The 21,615-nt window shown below is 34.1% G+C and overlaps 2 protein-coding genes across 2 annotated transcripts in view; one reads left to right on the top strand and one right to left on the bottom strand.

The window, feature by feature from the left end:
* Positions 1 to 2,596, bottom strand: part of LOC111987782 (uncharacterized) — a 4,652-nt gene extending 2,056 nt beyond the window's left edge. The window contains exon 1 of the mRNA XM_065775224.1: positions 2,503 to 2,596. Within this exon, the coding sequence (XP_065631296.1) occupies positions 2,503 to 2,596 (94 nt within the window). The remainder of the gene's footprint in view (positions 1 to 2,502) is intronic.
* A 6,071-nt stretch (positions 2,597 to 8,667) lies between these two features.
* On the top strand, positions 8,668 to 17,303 carry LOC112018331 (NAD(H) kinase 1; the record flags this gene model as incomplete). Its single annotated transcript, XM_024050850.2, is given in 10 exon segments — positions 8,668 to 8,815; positions 8,921 to 9,040; positions 9,450 to 9,616; positions 10,440 to 10,553; positions 10,736 to 10,830; positions 12,404 to 12,510; positions 13,222 to 13,295; positions 14,027 to 14,105; positions 14,282 to 14,589; positions 16,648 to 17,303. Coding segments are annotated over 10 exon segments (1,521 nt in total), but the record flags the coding sequence as incomplete, so codon positions are not given.
* Positions 17,304 to 21,615: the final 4,312 nt, after the last annotated feature.

The following is a 21,615-nucleotide window of genomic DNA, read 5'->3' as shown; positions in this document are numbered from 1 at the left end:
AAGCATGTTTGCATATTGCACCCTACACTGAACTCTTTCAAGATAAGTCATTTGACACCATCACCATCAAGAATACAATCAAGGGATCTTTATTTCTCACTATATATCCTTGTGAGCTCGTGAACTGTACGTGGGTCCTAAGCCCATGGAAATTCCAGCTTTAGGCAATTCATGGATGTCTATAGGACTAGAAATTAACCAACCATTACATATAAATCTCCAATATTTTTATGAGCCTTCATGCAACGCTCCTCTTCTCTTTGCAATCTGTCCATCTTATGCTACAATAGGAGACCATTTTTGCTCAAAATCATCCATCACTACCTTGCTGCCAATATCTTTATACCAACACACCACATTCAAACTTATACATAATTAGGCAAAGCCTTCTCCTTCCTACAATACCACATGAAGAGAAACAATTCCCACCCAAGCACCCACTAAGGAGGAACATTGGTTCTATAGAAGCCTATGGTTTGGTGCTAACAACACCTAATCTAGAAAGAAACTCATCCTGTGATGCCATTTTATCAATTTGGTAAGTTTCCTCAAAAAAGAAAGAAAAATATAGAATGATAATCGTTAATAATGTATTTGTACTTAAAATTGTAGAAAAGTAACAAAACTAGTAAGTAATCTTGTCTAAATTTGAAATATGATAATTATGATAGTTATTAATAGGTATTTGTTATGATTTTGTTTGTATATAAAACTATAAATTCTTGCATTGGAAATTTTTTATTATTATTTTTGTATATGAAACTAAGGCTGTCCAACCCACCCGAAAAACCGATCAAATCCGAGCCAACCGCTGCTTGACCTAACTACTTCGGGGAGTTAGTTGTGGATCTCTTCCCCCAAAACCCGAAAAACCTGAACTGAATGATTGAACAAGAGTTTTCTAGTGAGATTTGCCAAATCTGGCAAGACCTTATCAAATCTAGCAAAACCTCATTGACTTTTTTTAGCCAATTTTTGCCTCTATGACGTGGACCAAACAAACTAGCACCCATTGAAGGTCCAATCCATTCAATCTCTTCGGCTGACAATGGGTTGAGACATCCTCCACTCGATTAGCTCGGGTTGGGTGCAAGTTGAGCCCAAATCTGATCCGACCTGACTCACGGACAACCCTATATGAAACTATATATTCTATGTTTAAAAATATATGATAGAATTTAAATTTAATATATACATACATATATACATACATATATGTAGGGTTCAAATTCTTTACGTAAACCCTAGGACAATTAATTTGTAGAGTATGGGTCAAAGAACTAGAGTTAGTAAGGGACTAATAACAATGGATCATCACCATTTCAACAGTGCATTCATCAGTTTGTATACATTGATAGTTTTAGTCACTCTCTTCTTTTTCTTCTCTCTTTTTTCTCTCCTTCTTCTTCCGGGGGCCAATTGACAGGTGCTCCCCTCTATTATATAGTCACTCCTACCCTCATCTCCATCGTTCACGTGCTCCCCATCCATGAACTTGCTCAAGTACCTGTCACGTCAGGCAGCTTCTTTTCATCTCTGTGTGAGTGGCGGTAGGTTAGGATGCACTGTTCAGAGGTCTTCTCCACATAAATGCGGCCAAAAAAGCTGTTGCAATGCATTGAATACGGTGGCAGCAGCCTTTCCCTCAGATATTTCCCCATCCTTATCGTTCCTGAATATGCTTTGAGCTTATCTTGATCAGGTGGAGTCCTCGGACAGTCATTCGGGCTTTTCCCCTACTCAATTAGTCTCCGATATCATATCAGAGCAAAAACACACATTAAAATAGTGATGTGAAAAATTATGAGGCCTCCAAAACTAATTGCACTAAATTTCAAAAGGTTAACCAAAAGTGTATTACTAATTAGGAATCCATGCATTCACAAGAAAGTTTAACATAAAATATGTAAGAACCAAAAGATCTGGCATCCCAAGCCCACTTAGAATAGTGGCTGGATCAGTTTAATCATGGCCCAAAATAAAGAATTTGTAAGAGAGGGAACTAGACAACCAAATTGGGGCTTCACCCGAGGACAAGAACAAGGAAGAAAAGGCCAATAGTATTAGATAGGTGAACCCATTTATCCTCTCTAGCTAGTCCGAGGAGGATACAATTCCATAAGAATTATTACTATTCACTCTCCTCTCTCTAAGTGTTCTCCTTGTTTCTTTCTTTTCTTTTCTTGTGTGTAGATGCCACTCTCTGTAAACCTTCTTTTTCTTATATACTCCTTCCTCCTTCACATCTTGCCCTTTCATCCTTACCTAACAAATCTCCCTTCTTGACACTTGTCCCTTTTCACATCTGAAGAAGGTGGTAGAAGGAATCTGTTTAGCTGTGACTTACACTGTTCAGGTCACTTCCTCATCAATGTAGTTGATAAAGCTGTTGTCCACCATTTAATGCGAAGGCAACAGGCTATTCCAAACTAGAAACTTCCCTGATGACCACTAATTCTCTCTCTTCAGATTCTCGTTCCCACTTGGAATGCTTGAGAGTACTTTGACCCATCCCTTCCTCTCCTCGGGTGGCCTTCCTCCTCAGGCTCTTGGCCCATGGCATTCCCACACCAATGTTGCAACTATTCAACTTCATCCTCGGTCCTCGGGCACCCACAATATAATTTTTAGATTATTTTATTTTAGTCTTGTCTAAATATGAAATTTAATAATTATGGTAGTTACTAATAGACATTTATTATAATTCTTTTTGAAGCTTATTAATAAACATTTATTATAAATTTGTCACGAAAGACTTCAATATTATACAACTATAAATTGTGAAGTCTTAAAAGCATATATAACACAATATTATTATGACAAACAAAAATCAAATAAATATAGTTTTTTATATATCATAAACTATAGATATATATTTTTAAAAAATCATATATGATTATATTACCGATTTGCTTTCAAATGAAAGCCTGCCAAGTTTGTGGCCTCTTTAAAATTTCCCTTTTGTTCTCGCATCTCTGATAAAGACATTATTGTATATATGGGTATATACAAAGATAGATTGTAATAATAATGGTTGAGTTTGGAGAATATGGTTTCATAAAGTGAAAATTCAAGTTTTAAAATTTTCTAAGTGAAAATTTGAAATTTGAATTTTTTGGAATTTTCTAGAATTTTCTGGTGACTATTCAAAAAGATTGAAGAGGTTTCAATCTTTGATAACCGTATTATGAAAAAATAACTAACTCTCCATATGTGATTTTTCACGAAACAAGCTTATGTTCACTTAAAAATATTACTAACTCTCCATATATGTCTTTTCATGAAACAGGCTTATATTCACCTAAATAAATAACTAACTCTCCATACGTGTCTTTTCATGAAACATTTTCATGAAACATAACCCTATGGATATAAATAGAGGCTTATGTTCTCTTGAAAAACTATTTTTTTTTCTTCAAAAAATCAAAAGTTGGAGAGAAACACAAGAAACATAAGAAATCCTGTGGTTATTTTCCAAAATTGCTATCTGTAGAATTCAACATCTTGGTTGTATCCGGGAGACAAATTTGTGATAACCCTTTAGCAATAAAAGTATAGAGGGCAAATATTGTTTAAGAAAAACGATATAGTGCCTCCAGGTTATCTACTTTCTTTTTGTCTTTTTTGTTAACCTTGTTCTTACATTATTACCAATCTTAGACAATATTCCCTATGATGGAAGGAGCAAGTGATGTTTTAACATTAAAGATGTTGAATCATGAGTTGGTGAAATTGGATCGCTTTGATGGAACCAATTTCTCTCAATGGAAAGACAAGATGAAATTCCTACTTACTGCACTAAAACTTTTCTATGTCTTGGACCCAAATTTGATGCCTTTTCCTCCTGTGAGTGATGAAGATACTGATGAGATTAAGGCACAAAGAAAGAAACGAGAGGAAGATGAATTGATATGCAAAGGGCACATTCTCAATACTCTTTCAGATCGTCTCTATGATCTCTACACATCAATGAATTCACCGAAGGATATTTGGAATGCTTTGGAGGCAAAGTACAAAACTGAGAAAAAAGGTATGAATAAGTTTATTATTCAAAAGTATTTTGATTATAAAATGCTTGATAATGTCTCAGTTTTAGATTAAATGCTTGAGTTACAGATTTTGGTCAATAAACTCTGTGATTTGTCAATCAATATTCCTGAATCATTCCAAGTGGGTGCAATCATTGGGAAACTCCCACCAAGTTAGAATAATTTTAGGAAGAAGCTTTTGCATATGTCGGAAGATCTCACTTTAGAATAATTCGGACAGCATATTGAAGAGGAAAGTTAGGTTAGAGATGTGACTAACACCGATTCTAAAGTGAATGTGAACAATGTGAGCAATGTTCAAAGTGGGAATTAGAGTAAAATCAATAAGCGTTTGAAAGTGAACAAAAGTGAGAGTGGTTTCAAGAAGAACAACTCCAAGAATCCCAACAAGGACAAGAAGAATCGAGCATGTTTCCATTGTGGAAACAAAGGCCATTACATTCGCGAATGTAAACTCTTAAAAAACAAAAAAAAAATTAAAAATTAAAAAAAAAGGATGAAGAAGGCAATGCCATTGAAACGAATGTCATTGAGGACATTGTTGCTATGGTAAGTGGCATACATATTGATATGATCACTGAAGTTCATATGGCTAAGATTGCAAATCCTTTCAATTGGTGGTTCGATTCGGGTGCAACGGTGTATGTGTGCAACAACAAGGAGCAATACAAGACTTATGATGAGTTTTCCATAGAACAATAAGTGCTAATGGGCAACCATAATAAAGTAAAGGTTCTTGGAAAGGGCACCATTAAAGTGAAGATGAGTTCCGGCAAGATGATAATCTTAACCAATGTTTTTCATGTACCCGTTATCAAGAAGAATCTTGTGTCTGCCAATTTGTTATGTAAGAGTAATGTAAAAGCTATACTTGAATCGAACAAGTTAATCTTGTCCAAGAATGGGATATTTGTGGGAAAGGAATATGCTACTAATGGCATGTACAAACTAAATATTATTAATAAAGAAGTTTATGGTTGTGCTTATATTGTTGATTCTTCATATTTGTGGCATGCTAGATTAGGACATTTAAATTTCAAATACTTGAAGTTTATGTCAAAGCATGGTATGATTTCATATAAGCATGATGATAAAAAGAAATGTGAGATTTGTATTCAAGCAAAGATGACAAAAAAAACCTTTTTCTAAGTCAGATAGAAATTCTATCATGCTTGAACTTGTACATTCTGATATATGTGAATTGAATGGCGTATTAGTTAGAGGAGGTAAAAGAACTTCATTACATTCATTNCCCCACCACCCCCCCCCCCCCCCAAAAAAAAGGTATCTTTACAGAATAATAAAGCAAGCACACCCAGAAACTTAACCAATCCCAAATTCATCAAAAATAAAATAATAAAGAACTGCTTAAATTAATCTTTAAGTTGAAGCTGCCCAAACAGAACACAATCTTCCACAAATTATGTGCACCCACCATAGGAAACATGAAGTGAGAGAACTAAAAGCACCCAATAAAGCTCTGAGCTTTTAGTTCCAAAAAGTACAACTGGAAAAACCCCAATTCCAAAAAAACCTTATCAAATCCAAACAATACTAAAAATAAACACAAATAACACAAACAATATCTGAAACAAAACAAAACAAGAACATACAGACAAGATAATGCGAAAGAACAAGAGGGAAAGAGAGTATGATTACAATGGAATCAAGCTTGCTGGGAGACATGGCTGAGCTGAGGCTTGGTTGTTTATCTGACATAAAATGTGATTTTTATGTGAGCAAATTGGCCTTTTAAACTGGATGGTCTGTTAGTTAAGACATCTTCTCAACGTTCTAAAACTCTCTATATAGAGAGAGAGAGAGAGAGAGAGAGAGAGAGAGTTTTGGAGATGGGGTCCCACAAAAGTAAGCGTGGCGACGAGTCAAAGCGAGTGGGGACGACTCTCTAGTGTCTGTGTTGTGTGTTCGAGTTTGTTGAGATGAGAGGTGAGAGACGAGAAAACTAGTACAGCCCACAAACATGTGCAAGAGTCAACCAACTACTCCAAACCCAAACCATTTATTTATGAACGTGAAAGTACGAAACTACTGTGTAATCAGGCTCGTTTTACTTTTTTTTTTTTTTTTTTTTTTTTGCCTGTTTTGGTCATCTGAATTTGGAATTGGTGGGTGTCATTCTTGTACTTGTACTGCAAAAGTGTGCTCTTTTGGATCACTTGGCTTTGGGGTTTAGAATTAGATCGCCACCTTTGCCTACACACATATGGAATATGGATATGGATGATATAAAAATCTTGAGAGTCTGTAATTGGAAGCAATCTCAATTTCACGTGAATTTGTTATTGATACAATAATAATATCAGCAATTCTGAGAGGTTGTGTATGAGTCTAGATACACTTTAAGTCAGAATTTGCAAAATTCAATGTATTAGTACTAGTAATTTTTTTTTTAGGCAAATTACAATTATCTATGAGTTGACTGAAATTTAAGTTATTTATATATAATTTAAAATTTAGCATTTTATCCACTTAAAGTTAATTCAGTTAAAGTTCCGTAACCCACTTTTGTTTAAGACAAATTATATATAATTTTACTTCACTTTTACGTCTCTCTCCTTCAAAAATACAAAAAATATAAAAATACAATATCAAATAAGATAAATTAAAAAAAAATCCAACAGAAAACTTACATAATGAGATTTTAAACTATAAGTAGACAACTTAAATTTCAATTAAATCTCAAGTGTGTAAAGTATCAAATTTCAAACCACAAGTAGGCAACTTAAATTTCGACCAAACTACAGATAAGTAAGTTGTAATTTGCACTTTTTTCTTTTTAGAGGGGGGGTGGGGTTGATTAATTTGGGTTAGTTGAGGCTGAAATTGTACTTTATGATAGATAATTTAGAGGAGCATATCATTGTGTTACCACAAATAATTGTTATGTATCTGTGAAATAATTTGAAGCTGGGTATAATTTGTGTGATGAGGGTTTTTAAAAGATTAAAGTGGATATGATTGACATTCATGAGAGATAAGCCTTGTTGTTCAGCTGAAAGGTGGATGTTTGTTGCTCATTATTAGACAATCACTTATTGATAGACCTTGGCTAGGCCTGATTGTTGTAGTTTCTTCTCTCATGGCAAACCTTTTCAGCATCACTTAGCCAATCCCACTCGAGGTTGATCCTATCTGGTCAAATAGCTTGTGACAAAATCTTATGCCTATTTTATTATGATATTTCTGGACAAGTTCTAAAATAACAAGTGTAAGGGTTGTCTTATCGGTGTAAAGATGATGGTGATAAGGAATTTACACATCTATATCTATAAATCAAAGCAATTGTGTGATGCCTTTAACTCTCTAAGTGTAATAGAAAACCTTGCCCAATTTTGTAGCTTTATTGGGTGTTATAAGAAATAAAATTGATCAATATTCTTGAGGTGTCAGCTGTCCAATTTAGTCCCTTTATTGGCGTTTTTAATAAATATCTTTTTAAGAATTACAGCATATTAATGGCCATTGTCTGCTACTATGGTAAAGTCTTGGGCTGCCAAGCCTAAGTATGTGAGTTTGAGTCTTGGGAGTTGAGAGTAGCTGCTTAATGCGAAAAGTGTTGAAGGGTTGGACCCTATCAAAACCACCCCTCATAGATTCCTACGCAGCTCTGAAGAGCAGTGGGTGATGACTCTTTATATCAATTTATTAATGTTTATGCCTGTCCAGCAGAGGCTTTCTGCTAGTAAATAAGGTTACAATCCGGTTGTTGATTGTATTACATGCAATCTTGTACAAACTATGAAGTGGTGGTGATTGTTTGAGATACAAATCTTGTAGTGACCTCAAGCAAAAATTCCAACTTTTTGACAAGCTGTTTGTACTTCTTATTAGAGTTTTCCACACAATTTCATATATGGTGATGTGTGTATTAATCCTCAAATTTTAGTGATGAAGCAACCCTTTTTGCAGTGCACTCTTTATGAATCCCTTTACTTTTTTTAAATTTTGGTTCATCTATTATGCATTTCTATTGACTAATAATCCTTCATTGCTACATTTTTTTTATAAGGGCTATTGGTTACTTGGGTTATTTAAAATCTGAGAATGGATCTATGGTATAGCTAATGTGCCTACCATGTAACGACCAGAAATGATAAGAGCAACTGAAAATGCATGCATGTAACTTTAAATTGGGAAACACCTGAAATGACAGGCCATAATTACATATGGAATGACAAGTATGCCCTTCGCCAAAGGGGTAACTAGTAGTCGGGAGGCCACTGCTGACAAGGTTCATGGGGGTTGAACTCGTCCACCAAGTGTTGAGATCTTTCAGAGCCCCTCTTGACCATTGAAGCAGTGTTATTGAATTCTTACTCTAGTGTGTGACTTTATGTTATCCTGTTGGATATATCTCTAAGGCTTAGGAAGTAGGATATTTCCAGTAATATAAATTTCATGGAAGAAATTGAATAAGATGCTACTTTTGTCAAATCAAATAAATTTTTTTTTTTCTTTCAATGCTTGTTATTTATTTTTCTAAGGCTCTTAACTACATTGGCTTAGTACATTGTGTATCTTAGTATGCTACATCCTCTTGATGGGGAGTACATCAGGTTGCTGACATGCCTCATACCTTCTCTTATTTGGTGGGCAGGGAGAAGCAAGTATATCGTGTTCACAGCAAGAGAATGGTTTTATCAATTCATTCTCTCTCTTCTCGGAGAAGGCAGTTGATGAACTTCTTCAATCTCCAGTTCAGGGGACTGATGAGCACCTTATAGAGTTCTCAGAGGCTATGAGAAGTATGTGCATGTTTTATCTCTAAGTTACCAACATCTTCAATTGAATTATGCACACGAATCTGATCCTAAACCATGTTGCTTATGCATTTTTCATCTCAACTCTAGCTGTTGCAAAGGCTTTGAGACGAGCTGCTGAAGGAAAGGCTTCTGCTCAAGCTGAGGCAGCTGAATGGAGGCGTAAATATGAACTAGAGAGAGCACGGAATCTGCAGCTGGAGCCTAAAGGTGTTATAATGTTGAACAAGAGCAATACGCATTTATATATTCTTGTTTTAGCTCTTGATATCTGCAGTCAAGGAAAGATTATTGATCTTGGCTTCTTTTGACCTCCCAAATTTGCTTCTCTTATACAATATTAAAGAGGAGGTCAAAGATTGATCTGGTGTTCCCTGCCTAAGAGTGTTACAGAAAATGTTATAGAAACCCAAACTGATATGTTGGTACGCCTAATCTGCTGTAATTTGTTCATGTTTGGGTTGCCTAAAGGTTATTCAGCCTCTATGTGTGTGTGTGCACGTATAGAGTTTCTTTTCTAGCTTACTTGATGATTTTATAGACACTGACTCTGCTATTATATTTCAAGAAATTTTATATTTTTCTTCTTACTAAAGGAATTTTCTGGCTTGTATTACAGAGCAGTTACCTGGACAGCATGGTGATGATGCAATAATAGAAAACTTGATTAACCAAAATAATAAAGCTAATGGGAAATTCTTGAATTGTTGTGGGAGGAATGGAATTTGCTCCCATGAGGTTCTTCGAGATGGGGAACCTGATTCCAATTCCAAGATGGTTAGGAAGGTAGTTTTTAGCATACCCCCAGTTTATGAGCCCTGACTTGTTATGATGAACATTATTTTTTTAATTGCATGAATATATTCTGAATGTTGTTCAAAGCATCAAAACATTTCTTTGGAAACCCTGTTAGTCCAAGTAAAATTCATTACCATTAATTAATGTTCATTGAGTTGTAAAGACTCCACAGAAGGCGTTTTACCTAATCTACTACGTATTTAAAGGATTTCTCTTGGTGGTTATAATTATTGTGCTTTTCTTGTTGTTTGTGTATTTGCAATTAATATTAATTTTTTACTAAAGTAAAATTTTGACCCTTGAAGTTTGGATTGTTTTCAATTTGGCCCTTAACATTTCAAAAGTTTTATTTTGACCCTTCATGTTTGATTTGTTTTCATATTGGCCATGCCGCCCAGTTCCATTAGTAACTTGACCATTAAGTGCCCTTTATGTTTAATTATTTCATAAAATACTAGCTCTAAAATGATTCGGAATGCAGGAATTTCATTGTTGTTGGCAAAAACATATTAAAGATGGTCAGATTATTAACAAAAATGGACAAGAAGACCAATATGAAAATGAAATCATACATGAAGAGCCAAAATAAAAATTTTGAAACATAAAGAGCTAAATGAAAACAACCCCGCACCTTAAAGCCAAAAGTGTACTTTAGTCTAAATTTTTTTTGGTAGTCCATATCAATGTATGTGTGTGTGTATGCAAAAATCACGTAGTAGCATTCGGACAATAGCTTTAAGCATGTTGCAACATAACTAGTGCCATAGATTGTCCAGATTTTAACAATGATAGAAATTTGTTTCTGACACAGGCTTCATTTAAACTTTCATGGCGCTGCAAAGGTGAGCAAAGTGATCAGCACAAACATGACATTGTGTCTTTTGAAAGAGGGAATATCACCACTGCAGAGCGCAGCAGTAAGCAGGTGTTACTTTTATTCTCTATACAATAGGCTGTTGTTTTGAGCATGTCAAATTAGTGATGTTTGCTATTGATATATCTGTTCCCTCACCTAATGTAGGTGGAGTGGATCCCTCTCTATATTGGCCTAAATTGCTATCCCAATTCTCCCATTTATTGTCTGATTGAAACTCATTTTCCTTTCAGATCTCTTTGAAGTGGGAATCACGCCCGCAGACTGTGCTTGTTATGACCAAACCAAATTCGATCTCTGTTCGAATTCTGTGTGCAGAAATGGTCAGGTGTGAATATAAAACTACTCTCACATTCTGCTGTTCTAGGAGCAATTTTTCTGCTTGTTTCTTTCAATACTATGCTCGAATGAGCTCCATGAAATTTCTTCAGACATTACAGCAGTCAAGGATTGACTTTTAAATAAATTGAATGACTTTGCCCCACAATTATTGCAAGGTCACTTTTGTAATTGATACCATATGCTTCCTGCTCTTTAGTCATTAAAATAGAGCTACAAAGGTAACACATTACTAGCCAGTGGGTGTAATAACAACTTCTGAAACTTTAAGGAGAACTGAGGGTACTTATTCACTTATTGACAAAAACAAGGGAAAAGACTGGGTAAGAGTCTATGTTCTCTACGAGCACTGAAATGGCTTGAACTGTAGAAAATTAGAGAGCAGTATGATTTTATCAATTTTGTGGGTGATGTGGAAGTCATGGCTTTCTATGTATCTTTAAGATTTCAAAAAAAAAAAGGGGGAAAAGTTAATGGATGCCCTAAGGGCATTGCCGCATTGGTTTAGGAAATATTTTTAGAAACTTTTTATGGGAAAAGAAAAAAAACAACTGATTTTTTTCACAATTTTTTATATTTCTCATGAAAGTGGTATCAAAACTTTCCTAAAATTGTCCATTAACAAATGCTCTAAGGGCACCCATTAACTGGACCCTATTTGTCTCTTAATTGCTGATTAAGCTTATTTTTTATCACTGTTTTTACCTGATAGAGGAGTGGTGCAGATGCAAGCTTGTAAAATTCAAAAACCAGCATGCACAGTATTTGTGACTCTATTGATCCCAATGTTTTTTAGCCATACCTGTATCCTCATTTTGTTATATTTACTAATTGTTAAAATAAGTGAAGATTGTTTGTATTACAGTTTCTTTTTGTTCTTACTCTTATTTTTAATTTTAGTTTTGCCTAATGATCGATGTAATACTCTAAAGTTGGGTCATCAATGCTTTCTTCATGCAACCATGAAGGATATAGGCTGTTAAAGTTGAATTTTTTAACCATAAGGAGGCATATATACTAGCATATTTCTTTTTTAGAAATCATTATCCCAAGAGCTTAAGATATAAAAAAAAGTGAGCTGATAAAATATATCAAGCATCCAGTACCACTCCCTCTCATGTGCAAGTTTGCCCTCTATTCATGAACCAGTCCTAAGACATATGCAGAACAGACGAAATCTCCTAATGGGGGTCAAAATTCAAATTGAAGACCTCTTAGTCAAACTAACTCTGATGTCAATTCAGAACCATAGTCAGAAATGTTTTAGTTGTTGGGAAGTAAACCAAGAGTCCATTATCAAGCACCAATTGACAATACTTAGATATTGTGTACATGCTGGCCAATGAGTTATGTCATTTATCTTTCTAATGCTATTACACTCTCTCTCTCTCTCTCTCTCTCTCTCTCTCTCACACACACACACACACACGCACGTACACAGAGTAGCTGAAATTGGTTGACCTTGTAAAGTGATGTTGGCTTTTAAATTTACACTTGTGCCATTCAAAGCAAAATCTTGGGTCAAATAATATTACCTGCTTCGCTTTCCCTTCTTTTCCCAGATGGTTGAGAGAGCAGAAAAATATGGACATATATGTTGAGCCACGCGTGCGAGTGGAACTTCTAACAGAGTCATCTTACTTCAACTTCGTACAAACTTGGAAAGACGGTGAGCAGTGAAATTTTTGTAATTGGAAGATGTTAAACAACTACTACTGACTCAATAGCATCTGTACTGTTGCTTCTTTATTTGTTCTTTCATATGGTGATTAAACTTCAATTTGGATCATATGTTTTAAACTCTGGAACTTTGGTTTCTTCAATTTGGACCAGATGTTATAAACTCTGTAACTTTGGTTTCTTCTTTGATGCTTTTTTTATAAGTAAAAAGAAAAGTTTCTTCTTTGATGCTATGTGTTAAAACATTGCATATGAGACTTATGTTCTTGCTCACAATGTTATTTTAATTATTGTCATGGTTGGTCGCATCTGTTAAATTTGTGTTCCAAGTTTAAGGGCTATTCATTTGTGTGTGTGTCTGTGTGTATTAATAAATGCATGTATGTATGTGCTTGTTTAGATTTGCAGCAAACTTTGTCAGCTTATGTTGCAATAAAGGGTTGACGTGATAATAGTTTTTGTTGCCAAATTGAGTGCCTGAATTATTGCATGCTAGTGCCTTCTGTTCCAGGCAGTGGTTAAGTGGAAACATTTTGCATGGATTTAAAGTTAATATCTGTTTTCATACTCATTCAACTCATGCACCAGTAGAGTGTTAAGTGTTACTTCTACATTAATTACTAGATTTTCATGTCTGATGGTTATTCTTTTCAATATTACTTATGGATTTAAGTTAATATCTGTTAGTCTCTTATTGCAGACAAGGAAGTTTTGCTCCTGCATACAAAAGTTGACCTTGTAGTAACTCTTGGTGGGGATGGAACTGTCCTTTGGGTATGTGCATTTACTTTGATTTTAGCAATTATTTTTAAATCAGAATGTATTATAACATTAAAATATTATTTTAGAGTACTTACATTACAGTTGCACTTTATCTTGTTTCATCCTAGAACAAGCTAAATCAGATTTAAGTCTGTTTTATCTACACTCTTCAGTGTGATACCTGTTACAAGTTGTTTGGGTTACATTTAGTTTATAACATGATCCTCTTTGTGTGTGTGTGTGTGTGTGTAATGTTAACGATGGTCTAGATAGTGATTGGTAAAAATTTATGGATTCTATTAATTTTTTTATTGAAATTAGGGAAACACAAGATCTCCTGTCCAATTTTCTGCAATCACGTGTTTCTATTCTATGGTGCCCCTTGATATTCATTTAAGTGCTTATTTGTCAACAAGTTGGACTATGATATTGCATTCTTGGTTTTCCTCATTTTCTTACCCCTTCTTGGTTTGCCCTGCAATTATTATTAGAAGTAAAACTTTTCAAATCTGATTATTATTGCATTAAGTATGTGTTTATCTCTCAAGGTAAGTACTAATGCTATGTGTAATTCAGTGTGAAAGTGTGTTTTATTCATGGACATGAGATCTAAAGCCCATGGAATATGCATCAACTGAATTTATGTCAGTCACTTAAGATTTTTAAAATTTTTTATTTTTTTATTTTTCAGACTCGTTTGCTTTCAAACCTAAATTTATCGATTATTACTTACTCATTTTCAGGCAGCATCCATGTTCAAAGGACCGGTTCCTCCTGTTGTCCCATTTTCTTTAGGGTCTCTTGGATTTATGACCCCTTTTCGTATCCTCCATGTGGTTTAAAGGCGTTTGTTTCTATAACAATATGATATTTTGATAAATTAGCAACCAAAAAAAAAAAAAAAAATTGATAACAACCCTGTGATTTTTTCTTTCTTTTTTGACATATTGGTTGCCTTCCCCCTGACTAACTCAAAGGTGCTCCTTAACATTCTTCAGACACTGAAAATTACAGAGAATGCCTCAACCAAGTCTTAAAGGGTCCCATTAGTATCACATTACGACACCGTTTGCAGTGCCATGTTATTAGGGATGCAGCTAAAAATGAGTATGAAACTGAAGAACCAATACTTGTTCTGAACGAGGTTACAATTGATCGAGGAATATCATCCTACCTCACAAATTTAGAATGCTATTGTGACAACTCCTTTGTCACTAGTGTGCAAGGGGATGGGTTAATTTTATCAACAACATCTGGGAGTACTGCATATTCGTTGGCAGCTGGAGGATCAATGGTCCATCCACAGGTATGTTCTAGCACCATCCCTCAGTACAAAATATCAGGATTGCATTAGATAATATTTCAAGAAAAGTTGGTTGATCTTTTTAATGGAGGAATTCATACTGTGCGTGTAAATAGTGTGTTGATTATCCTCAAAATGATATTCTAAGCATAATTTCTCTAAGTGAACTCAGGCTAGATTTCCTTGTTCATGTCTTGCAAATAGAACACCTTTGGTGACCATGGACTGTGATTGCCTCTTGCTTAAGCACTTAACTAATTAATATACATGTTGACAGTTGGCTGATAGTAATGCACATATTATTGCATATAGTTATTATGGCGTTATGTTTTCTACATAACATCCATGTGGACCTCATTTAGTCTGTATCTTGGTCAACATCAACACTGAGTGTGGCAGATTTATTTATTTATTTGTGCTCTAGATAAGTTATGGTTAATTTCAAGTCTATGGTTCATGTTAAATTGGAGTTTTGTTCACTATCCTGATTTCCTTCTTGTAATGTCTACCGCAACTTATGTAGTGTTATTACAGCTGTCTCCCCTAATGAACAATAAAAACTGGCAAATTATGCAAATTGATTTGTTGACATTAGTTTCACCTGGAATTGTAGGAGATATTTCTTTTTTATTTCCTGACTGTTAGGGGGTTGTGATGTATTTGGGACATATAGAAACACAATCAAACAAAAAAATTTGTGTTTGACCTGCCTATATTGCCAAACTGCTTAAAGTTTTTACTCTTTATTCACTTTTGTTTAAGTCCATCGTTACATTATATTGCCAAAGTTAATATCTGGATTATGACTGTTGTTACATAATGTTAATTGCTATAGAGAGGAAAGATGTCCTCATATAATGGTTTTTCTTTCTCTTTATTTGACTTACTGTTGTACATATTGGGGGAGAGAGAGCAATTAAAAATATTTAAGGTTGCTCACGTACATGTTTGCAGAAGCAGTAGATAACTTGCACAATTAACTTTTATCCTACATCGTTGCAGAACTCCCTTCTTTTAAATTCCAAAATTCTTTCTTATATATATATATATATATATAAAATGAAGGTGTAAGTGATTGATTTGACACAGAAGTGCTGAATTAAAAAGGGATTGACATGATTCCTCATTACTAGGTTGACTAAAATTTTCTGCAAAACTGTTGGGTTTTGGCTTGCACAGGACAGGCTACTGCTTCATACTCTTTCTTGAATTTTCTGGAGTTCTATGATCTTTTGAAATTTAAATGACAGATTTTCTTTTGGGTGTTTCTCTTATGTACATCCTGTGTACTGGAATTGTGCCTATTTTAACAAAATTTATCACTAATTGAAAAAGAAAAGAAGTTTCTAAGAAGTTCAAATCATTAGGTGTGGAGTCTGAAGCAAGTGCCAACTTTTAGAATTTGGCAAGAGTCAGGCCTAAAATTCAATCATTGAAAGTTCAGATGTTTTAGCCAGCTAATATATATGTTTTTGCCTGTGAAAACTTTGATAAGATGTACAAAATGGCCGTAATACCTGGCATGGGTGTGTGTTTGAATATTAGAAATAGAGAAACCATAAAATTGAAACTGTGCCACATAAAGGCAGATGGAGAGATTTGCTTAAGAAGTTCTCATACTCTGTGATAAAACCTGTGTATTGAAGTAAATGTTGATCCAGTTTCCCAGTTTTTACCTATAAAAAGGGAAAGAAAATGCTGATCCAGTAATTAACAAGAAAACGGTAAATGTTGATGCTATCATGGTCAATTCTAAGCAAATCATTTCATTCCGGACACGTTGCAAAGGTAAGAGAAAAGTATGAGTAGAATCTGGCATGGAAGGGTGAAGGGGAACCATGTTCTAACCTCAAATGCGGCAGAGGAATTATTCAGTTGAGTGGATTCTTCAGTTTAGAAGTTACTCATTAATTTTGCTTCTTATATTTTATCAATTTTTGGGGAGAAATTCTGAAAGAGGACCCTTAATTAAATTCTAGTAGGCACTCATAGTCGATGAAATATTTTAAATTTTAAGTTTCAATACATATTTTGTTCTTAGTTCAATCTTTGTAATTGCAGGTCCCTGGTATCCTATTTACACCAATTTGTCCACATTCCTTGTCCTTTCGGCCTCTTATATTGCCTGAGCATGTGACATTGCGCGTACAAGTACCTTTCAATAGTAGAGGTCATGCATGGGCTTCATTTGATGGCAAGGACAGGAAGCAACTAGCAGCAGGAGATGCTCTTGTATGCAGCATGGCCCCTTGGCCTGTGCCTACAGCATGTCAGGTTGATTCCACTGGTGACTTCTTGCGAAGCATCCATGAGGGCCTCCACTGGAATCTAAGAAAGACTCAGTCTTTTGATGGTCCTAGAGAATCATAAATTTCTTTTTCTCAACAATTTTTACAGATAAAAGAAGCTATTATAGTTGGTATATCTATTTATTTTCAGAAAATCACTGCTTAAGAGTCACCTTAGGAGGGGCCTAGTGGGGGAAGCTAATGTAGTTCTTTTTCTTATCTCCCCTTTAATTGTTTTTCCTTCAATATGAATAGGGCTTCCTGATGTATATTATGGAATGAGAGATGAATGTCTACCGATGATGATGATGAAGAGTAGGCCTTAGAATGTTTCTTATAAGATCAATATTTTAATTTTCAAAGAAATTTGTGAAACTATAATTATCTATGAAATGAATACATACAAGAAAATAAAATTTTAAGTGTTTATACTTGCTGTCTAGCTCTCAAAACATGCTATTCAGAGTTTAGCTTTCCTTTTAGTTATTTAAATTTTAAATCTCTCTTTCTTCTCTCCCCCCCTTTCCAAATTATATGAAATATTTAAAAAGTGAAATAATGTAAATTTAATACAAAATTTTTACCTTTTGTTTTGTGCATGTCTGATTTTATTTTTATTTAATGTTGAATAAAAAGGGTAAAAGGGAGAGAATAATAGCAGTATGTAGTAGCCAAGATGATCCATAATGTGGGGATCCTTGAAAGAACCAAACCACTCATCCTTTGTGGTAACATGCCCAAGTTTAATTAGTACTAATTTATGCATCTTTGCAATTCACGATTATTACTTATTTTATGCATCTCATATTCTCATATCCTCAAATTCAAGATTATTACCATAAACATTGGAATAGGGGTGGCATTACGTGTTTGCGGGTCGGGTACATGTCGTGTCGAGCTATGAGTATTCGGCTGTATGAGTTGGCCCGAACCTGACCTATTTAGTAAACATGTCAGGAATCTTCAATTTGAACATGACCTGTTTATTAAACAAGTCGACTCGACCCGACCTGACACGTTAACTCGTTTAATTAACAAGTCATCTAAAGATCAATACAAATGACTCATTTAATAATCTATTTGATTAATAGGTCATACCAAACTTATATAATTTTTATCAATTTCCATATATCTAAAATTAAAATACAATTACAACTATAAATATAGTAATAAACATATAAAAAAAATCATTAATTAAGCAATAATATCAAAATAACTAATAATTTTATAAGCTAAACTGATCAAACAGGTCAAACGGATTTACATGTTGAACACGAACACGACCCATTTATTAAACGGGTTAGCTGTGTCAACCTGAATATGACCTGAATCCGTTTAACCTCAACCCATGACTTGTTTATAAACGGGTTAGTCATATCGGGTTCGCAGGTTGTATCAAATTTTGCCACCCCTACATTAGAAAATCTTAATTATGTTTTGTTATTTTCTGAGAGGTTTTTGAATAAAGACAGAGAGATAGGGTGAGTGAAAGAGTTCATTGGCCAAGGTCCCTCTCTTTAGGTCAAAGTTTAATTTATAATGTGCACAAATTTTTATTTAGAGGCTAATTGTCAAACATTAACTTATTCACATGCATCCACAAAGAATATATTTTCTTGCCCCCAAGCATTTTTCTGTGTCAAACCTTGTTATCATGTGCATGAGAGAGAGAGAGAGAGAGAGAGAGAGAGAGAGAGAGAGAGAGAGAGAGAGAGAGAGAGAGAGAGAGAGAGAGAGAGAGAGAGAGAGAGAGAGAGAGAGAGAGAGAGAGAGAGATACCAGATTAACAAATTTGATTGGGTAAGCTTTACTAAAGTCCCACGAGATCATAATTTGGTAGCTGACGAAGTGGCTAGATATGCGTCGTCAGAAAGCAAGACAAGCTCGACTAATCTAAAATTGGAGGTACAGAAGTTTCCCAGTATCGAAGAATTTTAGACCTTTCTAATACAGAATCGCATTGGTTGGACAAACCCAATTATGTCCTACCTAAGGGATGAACGATTGCCGCCTAATCCAAACAAAGCTAGGAAGATCAAAAAATAAGCTATAGATTTACTATGCTGAATGACGAACTTTACAAAAGGGGATTCTCACAACCCTACCTGAAGCAAGGGAGTTAATACCGTACCGGAAGCTGTACCGATTTGCCCAGCGGTACGGTATATTTCGGATACCGGTTAATACCGGTGTACCGTTTCGGGTTTACCGCTATTTTTTATATTTTTAAATAAATAAATAAATAAATAAATATATATATATATATATGTGTGTGTGTGTGTATGTATATATATTATAATAAATATAAAAGTTTACCATAAAACATTTTCTCAATTCAAAACTAATTATTCATAATTTTAGACTTTAGTATCAATTAAAAGAAAAAAAAATACACACACAATATAAAAAATAGAAAGCTTAAAAGTTACCATTGCATACTAAGAAAACAAATAATACTAATAAGTTAATGCAAACAAGTTATCATTCTACCCTAACAAAAATTCAAAAATTACAAAACTTTAAAAAAAAAAAAAAAAAAATTTCTGTACCGGCCGGTGCGCTTGGTATTACCCGAAATTGGCCAGTATGGCCGGTATTTAAACCGGTACGAAACGTTAATGTTTCGATACCGGTATGCAACCGGTATAGTACGTACCGGCCGGTACCGATACGGTATCGACTTCCTTCACCTAAAGTGTGTTGAAGAGGAAGAAAATAAGCACATTTTGGAAGAAGTCCATTAGGGTATCTGCGGGATCATATGGGCGCAAGGTCCCTGGTAGGAAAAATCATGAGGGTAAGCTATTTTTAGCCCACGATGCAAAAAGAAGCAACAGAGTTTATTAAAAAGCGTGACAGCTGTCAGAGGCATGGGAATGTCCAGCGATTGCCAGGAGAAAGGATGACATTACATATATATATATATATATATATATATGTATGTGTGTGTATATATATTATAATAAATATAAAAGTTTACCATAAAACATTTCCTCAATTCAAAACTAATTATTCATAATTTTAGACTTTAGTATCAATTAAAAGAAAAAAAAAACATACAATATAAAAAATAGAAAGCTTAAAAGTCACTATTGCATACTAAGAAAACAAATAATAATAATAAGTTAATGCAAATAAGTTATCATTCTACCTTAATAAAAATTCAAAAATTACAAAACTTAAAAAAAAAAATTAAACAAATTTTTTTTTTCTGTACCGGCCGGTATTGCCCGAAATTGGCCGGTATTTAAACCGGTATGAAATATTAATGTTTCGATACCGGTATGCAATCGGTACGGTACGTACTGGCCGGTACGGCCGGTACCGGTATGGTATCGACTTCCTTGGTCCAACTACGCTGATGTATAGGTTTACTCACAACTCGTTACATTAGCAAGTTGTGACAAAAGTTGTGAGTTTTGTTGTGATACTAGAATTATTTGATAATTATAATTGGGGGGAGGGGGATTTGAACCTTAAATATTATGAATACACTAAATAATATCAATCAATTGAGTTACAATACCCTTGACTATTAAAAAAAACATACTTTTACAATGTAACTTCTGCCTTAGCAACTATAGCATGAAAAATGCAAAGAATTATCCTTATAGGATCCTAATTTCCTACCTGCAATGCATGAGTCCCTTCAAAGCCGAACATGCATCATATATGCATGCCTAAATTAAAGTACTTGTAATCCATGACATTTTTGATATTTTACTTTTCAAGTAATGCATAACCCTCTTTCACATATAGTTTCCCACAAAATTACTCTGTTTCAAACATTCATGATTCACCGATTCCCGATGACATTTCTAAAGTGAGGTGAAATTTTAAAGGTGTTCGGTAAAATTTCAAAACCATCCGTTAAAATTTAGAAAAAATAAAAAATAAAAAAGAAAAAAAAAGAAAAAAGAATAAAAAAAAGAAAAATGAAGAAAGAGGGAAAAGAAAGTAGTTACTATTGATGAGTCTAATAATTACAAAAGGAAAAGAATAATTTTTAATAAAATCATATTAATAGAGATTTAGGAGAAAATGGCCCTTTCCAAAAAAAAAAAAAAAAAAAAATCCAACATTTTGCCATATTTTCCAAACTAATTAGGGAATTGCCCCTCTTTTGAAACTCGATTTTCTTAAAATCGAGTTATAGAAAGAAAAAAAATATGGAGTCCTATAATGGCTCTTTAATGAGCCTATAGTGACGTTTTAAGGATCTATAGTGGTGTTTTGTAACTTGATATCCATGAAGTCGAGTTACATGCAATTTTTTTTTCTTTTTTTTTTTACCTATAACTCGATTTTATAGAGATCGAGTTACAAAAATATAGGTCCTTAAAATGTCACTATAGGCACTTTAAAAATGCAACTATAGGGCTTAACTCAATTTTGAGAAAATCGATTTTCAAAAGAGTGGCATTTTCCTAATTAGTTTGAGAAAGATGATAAAATGCTGGATTGTTTTTTTAAAAAGGGTAAAGGTCAATTTTTTCCATGAGATTCATTCTATCTAATTTATTGGATTCTTTCTCAAAAAAAATTTATTGAACTTTAAGATAATTATTGTGTATCTTTTGAAAGGGAAGAAGATTATTGTTGTATATTAAAAGAAAATTAGAAGAGTAATTTATTATTGATAAGAAGTCATTCATAATTGAGTAATACTGCATCCACAAACTATTTTACAAAATTTTTACAAAATGTTTTTTTTTTTTTGAGAAAGATTTTTACAAAATGT

This window comes from Quercus suber, unplaced genomic scaffold, assembly GCF_002906115.3.
Source record: "Quercus suber isolate HL8 unplaced genomic scaffold, Cork oak 2.0 scaffold_107, whole genome shotgun sequence".
NCBI lineage: Eukaryota > Viridiplantae > Streptophyta > Magnoliopsida > Fagales > Fagaceae > Quercus > Quercus suber.
Note: the sequence above shows the minus strand (reverse complement) of the source record. Positions and strands in the feature narration are given on the sequence as shown.